Source organism: Polyergus mexicanus, unplaced genomic scaffold (genome assembly GCF_030449975.1).
Source record: "Polyergus mexicanus isolate NDT 795.1 unplaced genomic scaffold, iyPolMexi1.0 SCAF_12, whole genome shotgun sequence".
NCBI classification, from domain to species: domain Eukaryota; kingdom Metazoa; phylum Arthropoda; class Insecta; order Hymenoptera; family Formicidae; genus Polyergus; species Polyergus mexicanus.
The window spans coordinates 7,712,210-7,730,978 of record NW_027223332.1 but is presented as its reverse complement, the minus strand read 5'-3'; the positions used below and the strand labels follow the sequence as shown (position 1 = coordinate 7,730,978).

Below are 18,769 nucleotides of genomic sequence, written 5' to 3'. Positions count from 1 at the left end.
ACTTCATTCGCGACTGTTGACCGCCGGTATGTTCGGTTCAAAGACACCATCATAGCTACAGGAAGAGACGCCGCAGAGCACATGTAATATACATGTGTACTCTGAACAGCATATCTCGCGGACATGAATCGCGTCGCGAAGCGAGCTTTATTTCTCTGTACATATAATCGTGTCTCTTTTCAGACCCTAAAATAATCAGCCAGTCTCGAAAAGTTGGAGGCTTTGCCCGAGAAACTTATTCACGGTAGAATTGACGATAGAAAACTGCGCTTCTCGAAATTTGTAAGCCGATTCGTAAATCGTTGAAATTGACAATCTCATTTGGAATAAGATGCGAGATACGTATTAAGCGAAAAATATTAGTGTGAAAATAATTTTGATATCAATAAATTTTGAGATGTTTTTTTTTTTTTTTTTTTTTTTTTTTTTTTTTTTTTTTTTTTTTGTAACTACAAATGCAATTTAAAGCTTCTTGAATAGAAATTATTTTTGACGTTGAATATTGGCTAAATAAAATTTCTTTGTAATATGTCAATGTAATAAAATTCTCTGAAAAATTATATAGAATCATTTTTAAGAGGATAATAACAAGATTTTTTTTTATAGAGACAATAAGACAAACTCAGCAGTTACAAATCAGAATAAATTAAATTCATGTACCAAAGATACAAGGCCTCATTCCCGAAGAAACTTCGCGCGTATAACCCTGTCTATATATTTTCGCCACAATCCGCCGTAAACGACGTTTTCCTTACCTAACGTGGCGCGACGTTTTATATATATTATATAAGGCCATCTATATTTCCTTAAGTGCCATCTCTTCGGCATTGTCCTCGAAGCGTGCCGTGACACAAATTTCCATTCCATAGTTTCTTTTGGCCTCTCGGCTTTTAATCGTTGAACGAACATTTATATTCTAATTTTCTTGAGTAAATACGAATCGACAAGTACTTATACGGAATTATTTCTGGATTTGCACACAATCATCCTTCAATTAATAATATATGTATAATATACAAGCAGATGTTACTTCTCAATATCATTTAGACATACATCAGAATGTTCGAAGTTTTTTAGTTAGTTTGTATAAAAATAATTTCTTATATTATTAAAGGGTTGAAGCTTACATCAGTAGACGCGAATATCGATAAAATTTCAAGCAAGTATAATATTTGTACATTTTTTTTTATCGTATAGAGACAACGATGCAATTTCTATTATCAATAATTTCGAAACGAATGTGGATAAACTCGTTATTAAGGAAACTCTCAGTCGAAACGATAACTGCAACGTGATGATTCAAGCGTGACCACATCCGAGGAACGTGTCATTTGCCCGGATGCATCGATGATCTGACTCCTATACGTGGCGCAAGAATATCATTATTATTACAGTACGTTCGTAGCACACAGCTATTTATAAAATCATTCCGACATTCTATTATTACATCGGATCAATTTAATAATCAATAATTATATTGATCACATTCAGCAATTTTAATCTTTAAACGATACTCGAAACGGGAATGTCGCATTAATATGCATGAATGCATCAATAAATAGCAGTAAAGTGAATATAAATTGAAGACGCGTAAAATTTTTAGCTATCAGTTAAATAAATCCATAATAATCAGATCAAACATAGGTATATATGACAAGCGATATTTTCAAGTAATCTCTCAATTTAACAAAATATCTCTGCTTTCGAAAGTATGCGTATAAAGATTGATGCAATGTTGACATATATATGTATCTATAATATTTCTGTAATTAATTTTTTTTATGTAATATATCTTTTGTAGACATCGAGCATTGAATGAGGATAAAAATATTATTATAACGCACATTAGATATAATCATCAACCGTTATTAAGTAACTCCGTTGCATTTTATAACAGTTACAAAGTAGGCCGATGAAATATAATGAACTCTATATATCCGAGATGTAACGTTAATTAAAATTATCATAACGAGATTTTACTGTATCTTGTTCTACTTCTAAACTAGAGCGGCCGAAAATTTAATTAATGGAGACCCGGAAGTAATTAATTCGGATCTTTACGATAAACGTTATTGTTATAATAACACCTGCGAAGGATAAATTGTTTGGCATTTAAATCACGTTTGACGATTGCCGGAAAGCCACGATGTAATCGTTCATTGATGTTACTTATATAGACTTCATTGTTATTTATATATCGATAAATATAAAAGAGGGATGTGTATAAATAATTTTTATATAGAATCGCGCTGTATAACAACCACGCTATTTAGAGGTTGCAAAGAGCGTTTACGTCCTCTCATCGCTATACGCGATATTACGGTTACTCGCAATTTATTTACGACACATCCTTTATCTTATCAAGATCTTTTTTTTTTTTTTTTCTTTGCACGCTCGGTCACCAGACATGCTGACAATTTATTCAGAGCAGAGATGATGTCATCTGCATCTAGAATATTTCAAAAAATGCAATCACAGCGCAAAGTTCATTTGCCAAATGTTCGAAATTACGCGATTTCCATAGAAATTATCTGATCATCTGATCAACGATTTATGTCAACTACATTTAACAAATTTTGCCACATATTATCAAATTTTTTTCGAATCATTTTATGACAAGCATATGTAACATGGTACGAAAATAATTTGAAATAAATATAAACACAATTTTGAAGATCTTTAAAAACATGTTATTAAACTATACAATAATAAATTTTTATGTATTTTTTAGAATTTTGGGTACAGTTTACTGTAGCTCTTTAAGAACAACTGCATTTTATATTTTTATCATATTTTCTTAATTATTTAAAAAAATTATTATTTAGAGGAAATTAAATTTTTAAGGAATGGAATTAATTTAGAAAAAGGAATTAAATAATAGAATTAAGAAAAAAGTATCTAATAAAAAGAAATAATGGTTGTATTTTACTAGAATTTTAAGCGCTGAATGATGCACGTGCAATTTTGCATCCTCGTAATGATGCATATATGAAAGCGATGCAACTTTCAACAAGGACGCGTGCACGCTCGAGAGAAGATACTCGAGAAGATATTATAAAGCATGCGTAAGATGTACCAGACACCCTTGCAACCGATAATGATGACGTAACAAAACGAAGGCGTAATGATTCAGCATATCGTTCTCTTCTACACGTGTCGTCAGCGCAAAAGCAGGTCGTTCTATCAAAGGTATTCTTGTTAACTCGACATTTTCACTGTCTAATAGAAAAAGTTGTAAATACAAATATAGACATGCGAAATAAACTGACATCGCTAAAAATACGTAACGATATAATTTTATATAAAATTATTGAAAATTCTATTTATTTCTGGGGAAAAAAAATATTCAATTTGAAGAAGAATTTTTGAAAAATTTTCCCAATCTCTTAATGATCGATGTACATGATTTTAACGATAATGCATGATTGCAATTATTAAATTCAGAATTAAAGAAAGAGAGATGTACAAAAATAAAATATAAATGGCTACCGTGCCACGATCTTGTTATTTACAAAAATATCAGCAGTTCGTTTTATGATATTTGCATACGCTACATTTTCCAACACTAGCATGCTTTTGAAATATCTACTGCACACATGTTATCATAATATCGCGCACACAATTCAGCATATTTTATCAAAGATTGACGCTCATTCTATAATATTTAGCAAAAATTATGTATCTTTCAGAACTGTTCACATTATAATTAATTATAAAGATTTAATATTGATGACTTGTTAATAGATGCATAATTTAATCGAATTGAATGCAAAAATATTCAATCTAATTTTTGTATAATTTTTGATAAAATATATAAATATACATAAAATATATAAATAAGTAAAGATCACTCACACGCACACACGAGAAGTTACACTGCATTAACGTATCTCTCTTCACTCCGATATCTCCAATTACGTCATGTATTTTTTAATCTCTTTAAATACAACAACTCCAATCTTCTAATACGTATCTTCACGCATGTCTTCTAGTCGATATTAGAAGATCGTTACATGAATCAAGAAGCTCATCAATCGTGTCTCACGCCGGCACACGCGATACTCTCGTCGATCTCTCACAATGCGCCGGTAAATCCTGCAGTTTTACACGAAAAAAAAAAAAGAGCGTAATCGACTAATCGTTCACGCTCATGACGCCTTCCAGATTGCTCGATCTAGCTCGTAGAGCAACATTCCACGATCCAGAGCGACCGTGCCCATTCGTAATCGGGGCGAAAGAAAGGGCTCGCCGAGGAAAGGCTCACGCAGAGCTATTTCGTACGCGAGAGAGCTGTAAAGCAACAGCTCTCCTCGTTTCAGCTGTTCAAGACAATCCCGAAAATCGACGTCCGCTCCAAGGCCTTGATGCGACCTTCCCGTTCGATCTTTCGAGCTAGTCCATCAATCCCGTAGGCTGGCCTGGCAGCATTCCTCGGCCCACGGCCTCTTTACTCTCCTTTGTTATCTTTATATGATCTCTCTTTCTCTCTCTTTTTCTACGGCACTCCAATCGTATAGCTCACACATTATTTATGTAAATTCTTCTATATTAATTAATATGTGAAAATATCTCTAATTAAAATACATTGCATATATATATATATATATATATATATATATATATATATATAACCTTACTTTATTTAGGATTATTAACATCTAGTTTTTACATAAGAAACATTCGATTTAATATAAATTTAAAAGAACATGCAATTTTTTTGTTTATTCTGATAATATTTGAAAATACTTATAAAGATTCGTAGTATTTAAGATACAACTTGTAGATCTAAGAAACACAAGTGCAAGTTTATGTATGTAATTATGTATATATGTATCCCGAAGCAATTGAAGAATATATCATTCTCACAAGCGTTTGCATTAAAGCCTATGCAAATTAGTCCGGAGGACCGCTAACCCCCTAGTCTATTATTTCTTGCGCATTTCTTGAAATGACGATTTGTATTATCTAATCTTTTAATCCAATAAATTAATGTATTCAGCCAAGTAACAAGCAATACTTAATTAGCCACAGAAATTAGTTAAACAAATATATAAACTTACGATTTCGAATGAAATTAATTCGATACAAATTGTATCGAAGTTGATTTCGATATTTGTGACAAATAGGAATTTAATTATTGGTAAAAATAATAGCGATAAAGTTTTCGGATTTTGTAATCCTCTTAGGGGCATTTTTTTTTTTTTTTTTTTTTTTTTGTAAGATTAATATTTATTGTACGATCCAATTCAAAATAACAGTTGATTGGTTGATTCTTGATATATTCAACGATCGATACTCTAGTTTGTTTCTGCTCTCACCAAGAGGATGAGCTCAAGAACCGAGATAACATCGGATTTTAATTTTTTTTTTTCTCTCTCTACAAAAACATATTTCATAATCCACGGAACAACGGACCTTGCGTCCCTAGCATATCATTCTCATCGACTTTCACCGGAGACTTTGGATAGCAAGGACGTTTCTTGATGTACAATCTACAAACACTTCCGTATCCACGAACGACTATTGTCTCGTTATTAAACGCCGCTATTCGTTTCCCTTTCCATTCATTTACATGTGATCCCATAAATGGTATCGTTCTTGCGTCTTCCAAAGAAGATAGTTTAACACATTTGTAAGTTTTTGAGAATAAGAATCTTGATTGTCATATCTGTTTATTTACAATTAGTACAGATTTACATTTCTTGTATCCTATATTAACAGTTTTTTTTTGACAGTTCAATGTCTTTATAAATTGTATAATTCATATAAAAATTGAGATTCGAAAAACAAAAATATTGCATAAAACTTACAAAGGATAGGAAGTAAATTATAAATTTAATTTATCAAATTAAAGTTACATATAAACACATAGAGTATGAAAAACTCGCGATAATGTATAACACTGATCAGATTTTTACACGTTTTTCCAATCGTTTTTCTCTGAACCGAAACTGTTTCCCTTTGTAATAATTCATACCGTCAGGATATAACAAGCGGTACCAATCTTGTTGGCTGTAAAACTCCATCGAGCAATTCCGCAACGGTTGATGACTAAAGTCGGAGAATGCAGATTAGATGCACTGCATTTGCATACGAATGAGTACCGACGCGATTAGTCTTGACGAGCTATCGCATCTAATATCTAATTGTCAGTCCGTTTGACCCAATCGAGAATCGCCGCACGCGCAGCATCGCACAGACGCGATTTTTATTCTCTCGGCTGTTGCAATAAAATCGCGCTTTAAGAGTCTTGAGGTATTCGATGAGATTAATTCTCTCTCGATACGAGTTTTATTCAACGAGAGACGGTCGTTGTTCGAGAAATGGAAAAATTTTGGTGTTTATCTTAATTTTTTTTTTTTTTTTTTTAATATTATATATTATTTTATCTTAAAGCTCTATTTTATTATTTTAATTTTATTCCATTTTTAATTGAGAATAAGATAGTAAAATAATTAGATACTGTGGAAAATAAATATGTCAATATAATGAACACATTTTATTGATATAAAAAAATTTATATAAAACCATTCGCCCGCGAAGCGTCCTAAAGTTATTTTTAAGGAAGGAATTCGAAAGTATTATGTATACTTGTATCGCAATGTGTCAGCACATACATGTCTCGCCGCGCAGATTTATGATGGCTTCGTAAATTGGGCCAATCGATGATCCGAATCGAGGTATAATGCAATAATTCTGGCATACCCGCTCTAGCAAATATTCAACATTCCTGCATAGGGACGGCTACCATGTCTGTTGCAGCTCGTAAATTCCTTCGTCGAGAAACCGGAGAGCCTGCAATTTCTTAGCATATAAAACAAATTGAGAAAAATAAGTTACTATACGCAACGATAGAGAAATATATAGTGAGGAAATCATGGAGATAAATTAGTTGTCTTAAAATATCTTTGAATATTAATAATGTAATTAGTATTATTATCTTAAAAACATCACGATGTCATCTAATTGCTATATAAAAATAACTGACATTAAGTAGATTAAAATTTAAATCTATTTAAAGTAGTATACATATATACTCATATATATTTGCAACGAATTTGTATGTTTCCTTGATTTGAGAGATATTGCTTAAATAAGTAATTAGGCAAGTCACAAATGCTCGAATATTATACGTTACACGATATTACGCAATCAGTAATATCACATGTGGTTTTTTAGTATCTGAGCTTTTTAATAATGTATTAATCTTCAAATGAATTTTTTAAAGAGTTTATCTTTTATTTATCAAATAAGCCTTACAGAATAGATTTGTCGGTTTAACGCTCGTACACAGAAGAGTAATGATCATAATTTGCCAAAAAGAACGTTTACTTCTACGAATTTGAAAACTATTAGTATAAAAGAGAGAGGAGAGAGTCTAAAAATCTCAATACGAATATAAAATTCTGCGCTACGAAGAGCAATAAAATTTCTTTTTTTTTTATTGCTGTCTCTCTGACCGTTTAGTCTCCTTTCATTTTCAGGTGGAGAGAATTTCTGGACTTAGGCTAAGATGTCACATCACAGCGACGACAACATGCTGATAGCGACGTCAGACTCCTTCTGGGAGCCGGGCAACTACAAGCGAACGACGAGGAGGATCGAGGACGGTCATAAGCTCTGCGACAGTTTGATAGCGTTGGTCCAGGAAAGGGCGGAGATTGAAAAGAGCTACGCCAAGGCACTCAAGAATTGGTCCAAGAATTGGAACGACAAGATCGAAAAAGGACCCGAATATGGTACGACCGAGGCGGCATGGAAGGGCGTCCTGGTAGAATCCGACAGACTTTGCGATCTTCACCTCAGGGTGAAAGAGAATCTCTGCAATGACATCGTCCAGCAAGTCAAAACGTGGCAGAAGGACACGTACCACAAGGTACGAACAATTACATCTTTCCCCTTCAGATAGAAAAATTTAAAGTCGCGTATAAGATTTCTATCTCTCCCCTAAAAATTTTTTCGAGCAGTGACATTTCTTCAAATGATAAAATAATAATTGTTGCAACAAATAAAATCAATTTTAACTCTCAAAATATTTAACATTTTTGCATTTTACATTCATGTGTTATTTAACGTATAATATAATTAAAATTTATTTTTAGATTATATTACAAAAATTTACTTGTGTTACATTCTCTTTGTCCAATATAATCACTTTTATGGATGGAAAATTTGATATCTACTATTCTCAGTGATTCCTCTTATGCCAATCTTTATAATAGTACTTGCACCCAATAGTAATATTAACTGATGTTGCGCGGGCTTGGTTCTATGATTGCAGTCAATGATGACCCTGAAGGAGCGCAAGGAAATGGAAGATGCGTTCAAGAAGGCGCAAAAGCCATGGGCAAAACTCCTACAGAAGGTCGAGAAGGCAAAGTCGGAATATCACAACAGCTGCAAGACCGAGCGTACCGCGGCTAACATGGAGAGGAACGCCTCGGCGGACAGTTCTCTCTCGCCGGATCAGGTGAGCACGTCACAATCCATTGTATATCCCGCATATCTCGCGCACACATATTACATCATTTGTCACTCGTAACGTTTTATTAACGATCGCGGCGCAACCAGTAGTATCATGTACCATTATAATAGAAGTCGCTCCGTCATCACGTTCGCTTTTAAAAGACCGACAAATTAAAATTAATTTACGTTACAAATATGATACGGAAAGATTGCGAGAATTTGCTTTTAATAAAATAATTACTTATAACTTTCGTATGCTAAAATTCTCGTGGAAATTCTCGAAGGGATATAAATAAAAATGTGATAATTTTGAAAACGATGATTATAATGGTGACAAGTTAAACGTTGTTATACGAGTATTTCAATTCGTGAGCGCAAACATATATATACATACTGCGCACACTTATTATTTCAATCAACAGCGATGCGTATTTTACATTATTAACATCCACGAATTAAGATAATCTCACGGCAATACACTTCTTCGCATTCTTAACAGTATCCTTTTCAAAACAATGAGACAATCGAATTATATAGATGTGCACAATGTATACTTTTAACATCATATATTCACGTTAGTCTCTTGGCATCTCGATCACGCGTATTACACGCGTTTCTACGTACGGTAGATACAGTTGTTCTTTAGCGAGTATTATTTACAGATGGCCCGAGGCTCTGAAAACGTACGTTTTACACCTTGTATGTCTCTAAGAATTCTTGCATGCGCTATTCTCTCTTTCTCTTCTTCCATTCTTGCTTCTCTCGAACGTTTCGCAGTGAGCTAACGATATCCGATTTGTACGCTTCTGCGCGAAGAGTTCTTAATTTGTACGTCTGTGTTTCTTGCCCAACATCTCTCATCCGGTACGGAAAGGATACTTTGTAATAGTCACTGTACGAATCAATATATACGTTTTATTTCATTTCCTGCACGGTAGTAATTATAGGAATCAAATCTAAATAATGAAACAAACTTGCAACGCAAAAGAAAGATTACATTGCAGCTTTTTGTATTTCTCAGTTTTATTATTTTATAACTGTTTAAAATATCATTAGGGAGCAAGGATTGATGTAAGCTTAGAAAAAGACGAAGCAATTTCTAGAAAATCTCGCCTTTTCATAGATCTCTATTTAATTCTATAAAAAAAATATAAAATATAAAAAAATCGCCAAACTCACGCGCACGCATAGTCGGCACAATAATGATCTCGATATCGGAGATAGACATCTCTGAAAGACGGCTAACGACGTTTTTAGATGACAGATTGTGGATGTGATGCATGGAGGCTCAGAGTACCAAAAATCCTTAGGAATAATAAAATAGGCGACGTTCAGTTTGTATGTATATGATGTTGCATGTAGCATGTTACTTGACTTATGTGTCTTTCCCCTCTTTCTCTTATTACAGAAGGCTCTGCTGGTAAGCAAACCTCTGATTTAAACCTTTTCGATTAATGCACGAGAAGTATCTGCTCCAATCGATCAGTCGAATGAATCGAAATTAGAATGTAATCAGCATATATCCTTTTATGTCACCTTTACATGCTTTCTTCCTTTTTTTTCATTTTTTACATCTCTTATCAATTTTTATAATGTTGATCTATCTCTTAAATTTAAATGTAGCATGCTTTGCTCGCTCACGTTAGATATACTATTATTGCTTAAAATAATTATTCAACGTATATATTTAGAGGACTGCCACGTATATAGAGGAATATGACTGATATAATTTGCACTACCGATTGATTAAACGTTACTCATAATTACAAGAGTACACACTTCAACGTGTATTACCGTAAACACCGCTCACGTGCATGAAATATGGATAATTCATGAGTCGGTATACGTAAAATCTCTTTGCACTAAATTCTTAGAGCGCTCACGGCACACATAATGATCGTACGCGTGCAATGTCTTTTTTGTAAAATCGAATAACGACGTAAATTATTTATCCCAGACAACTCTCGATCTTGTGTCTTCCACTATACAGCGCGGTCGGAAAGTAATTATTAAGTGCTTTAATTATCTAATTATGTAAAATTACTGGAATGTAAAAATATTTTAAAGTCCATAAAATTTATATAAGTTTTGCTATTATTTCATAATCTTAATGAAAATCCGAAACTCAAAAAAAAAAAAAACTCTTTTTGTATCAAAAGTTTGTACGTAAGTTTGTACGTAAAATATTTAATTTTGTATTGTATTTTGACAAAAAATAAACGTTTCTAAATTGTCTGAGAAATGTAACGATGCATTTCAGTATTAATATGAAAAGTTTTTTAGAATACATATTAGATTATTATTGTGATTGAGAACGGCTATTAATTTGTACATTATTTATATGTAGTTGCATGACGAGGTAAGCACTTATAAATAGATTAAAAAATACGTAGTTTAATGTAGTAAATAGACAGAGTATGCATATATCTACATATATATATTGCATATTTTTTTGACATATAAAAAATCGTTATGTATACATATATATCTCTTGTCTCCTTTCTTAATGTGGCATTCGTGCTTAATATCGCAAAAAAATTTCTTTCGTAACTTTTTGGCGATGGGCTAGACAAATTTGAAGGTAAAGAATTGGGAGTATTTATTAAAAGTTATCGTTTTAATTAACGTTTGTAGATTTTGAACTTTGTAAACTAACAAAATAATCAGTTTAAAATGTCGCGTGATAATCATTATATTGAAGATTAAATGCAAATTGCGTGAAAAATGAAAAAGGTTTAGTTTTAATATATATACGGGGCATACTTTTATAAACTTTTATCATCATAAAGTTTAAAGCTGCTTTAAAAGCTTCAAACTATCAGACTATATCTCATGATGCCAACCAAAGTCTTTACCTTTAAGCCAACATTAAAGAAGAATGCTCTTTGTAAGATTTCTAAATATTTTCCTCGTCTCTTTTGACAGGTAAAGAAAATGCAGGACAGAGTGCAAAAAACGAAAGAGGAAGTGCAGAAGGCGAAGGAGAAGTACGAGGCGGCGCTTCAAGAAATTAATCAATATAATCCAAAATATATGGAAGACATGACGCAAGTGTTTGAGAAGTGTCAGGAAATGGAAGCGCAGCGACTACAATTTTTCAAAGACGTCCTCTTCGGCATTCACAAATGTCTGAACATATCCCAGGATCCAGTGTAAGACTTTTTCTATTATTGCACAATTATACGGCATGATAAACGTAAATTTGAAAAAAAAAAAAAATATATCTTTTCTATAAAATCAATTAAGAGTTATTAAATTAAGTAATCAATATTGATTACTGGCTCTCAGTGTCATCATTTAATCAATTCAGTTTACAATAATTTAAATTAAATAATAAAATTGGCAAAATTAAAATCTCTATCTTTCAATTTCTGCTACATTTGATGAATATGAGAAACCTTCGCGTAGCACATCATCGTTATTATTTTATGGGTTGTATATTATGATTTACAGGCTTCCACAGATATACGAGGAATTTTATCATACGATAAATAACGCCGACCACGAGAAAGATCTCAAGTGGTGGTCTAATAATCATGGTGTAAATATGGCTATGAATTGGCCGCAGTTCGAGGTAAGTTCGCTTATGCTTGTCTCTCTATGCACTACAAAAACTCTATACTGTCGCATGAAAAAGCCCTGCTCGTGGTTGAAGATCTATTGTTAGACAACATATAGCTGTAGCGTGGACTGAATATTACTCTATAGCTCTTCCCTTTATTTTACAATAATTTTACCGTTGCTCTTTGATCGTTATGTGCGCCTTGCCGTATATTCTTTTATTTCTGGCACACTTGGTCCAACAAAGAATACAATAATAATAATGTTTGCCGTTAAATGTTTGAAATATTTAACATGGAATATAAATATATCGGTATTTTTAGAGGAAATAAAGCTTTATTAAGAGAGAAGTAAATTTTCCACTTTAAAATAATAATAAGTAAAATACTGATTCTTTTATAATAGATAATATATATAGTGAAAATGATATCCTATTTGCGCTAAAATAACGAATAAGATCTTACGCACTCGAAGGGAGGCGAACGAACATACTCTTAATCAGTGTTTCTAACTCCCTCATAACTTGTGTCGTCAAATTGTATCACATAACATTAAATAAAGATTACGCTTTTGTATAATCGCGCTTCCGAGAAGATACTCCGCTTACGATAATGTTTTGTCTTCTTGAATTTTCAAGCTTCTACTCATAATCTTATATTTATCTTATTATATCATTTGGGAGCGCAATATTCTCTTAAGAAAGAATAATAGCTTATCAATTTATAGAAAATTTATACAATCATTGTAGATAACGCGAGCTCATTAATCGTCATTTTATATTTGATCACGGGTTATAAGCATTGCCGATCTTTCTTATCAACATTTTTCAGTTTAATTAACTTATATAAAAAAACCTTATGCCCTCCAAAAAGATGTGTTTCGTTATTGTAATCAATTACATCTGTTGTTTAAATGATGTTATATGTGCCTTTGTCTCCCATCAGCGCGCACTGTATCAATGGTTAAACTCGTTGCCAGAATAACGCCCAATCCCACATTGTCACCTCTCTCGCCTCGACTTTTTTTTTTAATCCGAAAATACTTTAAACTAAATAATATCGAGAATTCAATGATATAAAATATCATACAATATATTTTTATACATATATTTTTAATATTTGAAAAAGGAAAGAAAAAAGAGAAATAGAGAGGGAGAGAGGAGAAACCCATGAGAATTTTCCGGAATGCATGCATGTGATTGTTTTGGGACGTTGCTATTATGCAGGACTACACAGAGGAGTTCCGCGAGATCACGAAGGGCTCGAAGTCGAAGGAGGCGCTCCCGGCAGGCTCCATCACACTCATCAATCAACGCCCGGTTGGCGAGGATCTGCATGTAAAGTTTTGTTTATACGTTACACACACGGCACGCGCCGCCTGCAATCTCATTTTATAATTGTTGAATACATCCAAAATCTGGTCCGGCCTATTCCGACTATGATTCATCTCGATCGGGTCATGTTGGGACGATCGAGAGGTCATCACCGGTTAGGCAAATACGCGACAGCTTTTAATGCGGATGTCGCAGCTGGTCGCGAGGTCATCCAAGATGGGTTTCCTTTCTCAGCTTCTAGCTCTTAGCCGGCTTAACCGAATTAACCGTAAATCCGCTCCGCGCTTGCGCTCGCACGTAATCGCACGGATCTCTGCCTAAAGGTGAACATGGACAGCCAGCCTCCTCCCCTGGGTGGTAGATATAAGAGGAACGAATTTATAAACTATTGAGGCAATATACAATATGACAAAGGCAGGAAATATAAGTCATAAAATATTGCCAAATTACACACCGTTCAAGAGAAGATTATGTTTTTAAATTATTTTTTGAACATACATATCTTTTGCAATACAAATTAATATTTGTACCGTGCTATTAGACGAGAAGAAAGATTATACAGATAAATCTACTCCTGTATAAAGTAGCCGAATCTAAGCAAACAATTCTTTTCTTTTGAATGATATATTTTATAAGATAAGATAAGAGAATTGTGTCATCATTATAACAAAAATAGTATATGAAAACATTGTATTGTACTTTAATAATCGTTCTATTGGCCAGATTTATTTCGATAAAAAAATTTTGCAATCCTCGAAAGTTTGTGAATTGACTCCTTACAAGATGCTTATTATCCTGTTCATGGTATACGGATATGGATAATTATATTATTACAATAAATATAAATCACATCGAGCTTAACAATAAATCATATGCCTGCAACCGATTGTTAAAAATCACGTGACACATCTGCATGTTCCACATGCTTAAAAATATTATATGACTATGAAAGTGTCGTATTATATATGGATTAAACAACGGAAATATAATATGGAATTAAGTTCATGAATAGAAGAATTATAAATCAGATTATACCAAGATTGTCGTATTTTCTTTCAGACACAAATTTCTCAAATATGCGTAAATTATACTCTAATACAATAGTATTTTAATTTAACATATAATGATCGAAATGGGTGTTTGTTTAATGGAGATTACAAACTTATATAGATATTTAATGAAATATTTACCAAAGAAAGAAAGAAGTTCCAAAGAAAATGCGATGGTTATAGGTCATTCTATGTTAATTTCTCTTGCATGATACAATATAAAATTTTGTATATAGTCATCAAAGCTGAATTATGTTGTTCAATGATATCTCATTTAAAATGTTTCTTTCTTCAATAATGATATATCTGTGACTAAGAATCAAAATAACATTACTTCAACTACTTATAATTCATATAATCTGTCTATAGAGTTCTTGTCATATTAATTGTTAGAATTCATCTAAAAAAACACACACAATCTCAAACCTTATCGTGCTTTGTAAATATACACTTTTTAAACTTATAAATTGTAATGAAAATACATGTACGATGATAGTCTATCTTCTCTATAAAAATATCTAAATTTCTTACATCGTCAAGTGAACAGTGCTTGAACTACGAAAGAACATAGGATATTGAATTAGTCGATTTTTCTTTGATATATGCAAGATTATTGAGAAGATAGACATAGTGAAATAACGAGGGCTTTAACGAAATCGCACATGCATCGTTGGCATGCTGATTAAATATTCGCAGCGAATGGCTCTCGAATCATATGAAACATTTGGTTGCACGCATAGTATTTTTGTCGAGAAAAATTCATGCATCTATATCGCGGTTACGCACTATGCGGATTTTGTCGAGATGTATCTAATATATTTCCATACATTTCAAACAGGAATTTCCACCGGTCAATAACAAATCAAAATCGAAGTCCAGCGGCCGTGTAATATCAGCGGACAACAATCACGGAGATAGCAAAACCGACACAATAAGTTCGAGCAAACAGTCTTCAGAGAAGAACAACGAGAGTGATAACGTCAATAGGACTGCGACTATTACGTAAGTTTGTTGAAAATGGCTCGTATAAAGCTCTTTATCTAGTAACCAGTAAGAACCGCGTGTGAAATATACGATAATTGCAGTAACGGTACTAACGCCAAGCAAGAGTCAAATCCATTCGAAGAGGAGGAATGGGACGAGGACGGTGGTGAACCACTGGTCGACAATGGGGAACCAGGGGTTCCCGTGCGAGCACTATACGACTACGAAGGAGCCGAGGCGGACGAACTTAGTTTTAAGCAAGGTACCTACATAAACGTGTCTCGCAAAATTTCGGAGTCATTCGATTTAACTTTATTTATATGCATAATTAATTGATATGACATCATTTTCTATATCTAAAGCGAAAAACAGAGATACGATTGTCTGTTACTTCTCGCGGTTAATATAGTTTAAAAAGCAACAGATAATTATATATATAATATTATATTATGTTATATTATATATAAATTGAATTTTCACAATCTTTCTCAGGAGATATATTCGAGAAGCTCGAAGACGAAGATGAACAAGGATGGTGTAAAGGAAGAAAGGACGGTAAAGTGGGTCTTTATCCGGCGAACTATGTAGACTTGGTGTCGCAATAGATTAATATAAAGCCAAATCCACAAGTTCGTTAGTTACTTAAATATGTAACCTTCGCGCGAAGAACAAAAATTACGGTTCGTTTCTCTCCACTGTTATCTGCGCGAATTGTAATTTGTGGAACGCCAATTCCGCGGCGCGTTAAAAGAGAGACGAATGATGAATGAATATAGAATGAAAAAAACGAGTTACAACATTTTAAAGTCCAAAACTTGAACCTAAATTGTATGCATTTACGAATTATATAGTGAGAAGTGATTTTGTTTCAAGATCTATCCTCCGCAACAGAGGCAACTATAGCGGAATTAATTTAAATGAATAGCTTCTTATGCAAAAAGATAGCTCCTCACTCTTTAAATGAAATTTGTTTTTAGATAGCTAAGTTAGAATCAAAATTCTTCATTAGTTAATTTCAATGGATAAACATGGATTACACGCATACAGCGCGTATAGCAAGTTTAGATATTGGAATATTGTACAATCATTTTACGGCTCATTGTTGCAACTCATAATTTTTTGGCTAATGCGACAAGAGTTCTATTTAATTTATTGTTATTAAAAAATATTATTAAAATCTAATGTCTATCTAAATGGTGTCATTGTACATAATAGACATAAGAGTATAGCAATATGTGAAGTTATTATTACCATTTAACGAATTTAAAGCGTTGCGATATTTATGTGAACACATAAAATATACAGGACATTACTTTAAATAAATATTAATATACAGTATGTAAAAAAAAGAGTATTCACGGGACCCAGAAAATGATAATTGTTCTCTTTATTAATTATATTTCACAATTAAGATATAATAATTTGGCAAACAAATATATCAATAAATTATCAATGTTACATTGAATCCAGAAAAATATTTTCATCTAAAGTATGTTGTGTGTACATAACTTGTTTCTATATAAATCCGATAATATTAGAAAAGCTTACATGAGAAAAACTTGGGTATTTTATTATTATTTAAAAAAATATGATTCACTCTTGTATATTTCGCACAGAGAATTAACTGTAACACATCGTATACTAAAAAGTATATAGAAATGTCTCATATTAATCATTATTGATTTAATAAATGTAATAATATCTATCAAATACCCCATACCTGTATCAAAAAAATATCAAATTAATTTTTCTGAAACTAAATGCATAAAATTTCAGAAAGTTACTCTACATAAATCATATAAAACCAATGTGTAGCTAACACTTTACTTCCAAAAATCACAATTTTTTTCATAAAACGTTTCTTTAACAATGTTATTTAATGTGTTAGCTGCAGAGTCAGAGGATATTTGATTTATGATTATTATAATAGACATTGAAGAAACTAAATATTCATTGTGAATACATTGTGTCTATGTACACAATATTTATGTAAATATCGTAGAATATAGTGAAATCTTTTCTTTTTCAATTCAGTCTGATTTTTTTATAATCATTCATTTATTACCCCTCTAAATTACTTTATGAAGGGTTCGCAACTTTATACAGTTGTTAAATAGACCCTGTCTTGTGTATAAAATTTATGTATATTTAATAAATGACTTATACAAAATATTCTGTTCATTTATCATATTATATTTATCATAGAAGTAATATATTATTATACATATAGACAAAATTTATATATATATATATGACAAAAATTTTTTTTATTACAAATAAAAATGTAATTATTTATAACTAAATGCACAATAGCGTCTAAGTTCTATTGTGCTGACATACTAAATTGTTAAAATCAAATTCTTATATAAATAAAAGCTGCTTTTATATCAAATTATAGATTAAACTTGAAAATCTTTAGAATGTCTTAATGTAAATTACTTATATTTTATAGGAAACATTATCTTTTTCCGATTTATACATATTTATCATTAATAACTATAATAGTATTAATTTTATTATTTTCTTATTAGCTTCTACAGGATAAATTATTTTTAAAACGCAGGCATATTCACATACGTAAGCGACTTATGCGACTTGAATAGTATAAAAGAGGATATAAGAAAAAATGTGATCAGTGCAAGCAGTTCGGTCGGTGACTTTATACGCATAAATTGTGTTAATGATAATACAATTTGGATTATAGATAAATATGGATGTACAATGCCTATCAAGAATCCGGTGTGTATAAAAAGAGAAAAAGGATGAAAAATCATAAAATAAATATTATTCAGGCAGAACCAAATGTCAGTTAATCCTCACATGAAACAGCAAGTTTATTAATCCAAGAAGCACAATATTCCACAAACAAATTATATTGCAACATATTTATTTATATGCATAAAATCATATATTTGATACTATTGTATATTTAATAAAATTTTAATATGATATCAAGTATACACAGTATATTTAATTCATATATAATATATTATTATTTTAGAAGTACACTCTTTAAGTGAACTATTTTAAAAAATTAAACAACACTTTTTTCATTATCAGTATGAATATTATATATATTAATGTTTTACAGTTATTTTTTTAAAGAAAGAATTATTTCTCCAATTGATTATAAACGGAAGCACTCACAAAAGTAAAATAAATGTTATTAATTTTTCAATAAAAAAACTGATAATTCTCTATTTTCTATTGACTGTGCATAATTCGAAATAATAGTTATCCAATTTATCATTTAAAGATATTGATCTTGCAATTCCAAAAATATCTTCATAATTTTTTGAAAAAGTTTTGGGAAAGGAAATCTTATAGAATTATAGAATTAAAATGTATTGATATCTATGATAGACAGAAATATACG

General features: G+C 31.7%; 1 protein-coding gene across 7 annotated transcripts in view; it reads left to right on the top strand.

Annotated features, from left to right (window-relative positions):
• Positions 1–17,422, top strand: part of Synd (protein kinase C and casein kinase substrate in neurons protein Synd) — a 49,890-nt gene extending 32,468 nt beyond the window's left edge. For 2 of the 7 annotated variants that reach the window (XM_070304745.1, XM_070304746.1), the window contains exons 2-11: positions 7,485–7,876; positions 8,282–8,470; positions 9,129–9,149; positions 9,724–9,804; positions 11,392–11,618; positions 11,920–12,040; positions 13,253–13,363; positions 15,248–15,411; positions 15,495–15,655; positions 15,886–17,422. In XM_070304745.1, the coding sequence (XP_070160846.1) occupies positions 7,514–7,876; positions 8,282–8,470; positions 9,129–9,149; positions 9,724–9,804; positions 11,392–11,618; positions 11,920–12,040; positions 13,253–13,363; positions 15,248–15,411; positions 15,495–15,655; positions 15,886–15,998 (1,551 nt within the window). In that variant the 5' untranslated portion in view covers positions 7,485–7,513 and the 3' untranslated portion in view covers positions 15,999–17,422. Of the gene's footprint in view, positions 1–1,197; positions 1,394–2,932; positions 3,190–7,484; positions 7,877–8,281; positions 8,471–9,128; positions 9,150–9,723; positions 9,805–11,391; positions 11,619–11,919; positions 12,041–13,252; positions 13,364–15,247; positions 15,412–15,494; positions 15,656–15,885 lie in introns of all 7 variants that reach the window. The other 5 variants (XM_070304748.1, XM_070304752.1, XM_070304749.1 and 2 more) reach the window with 5 other exon arrangements.
• Positions 17,423–18,769: the final 1,347 nt, after the last annotated feature.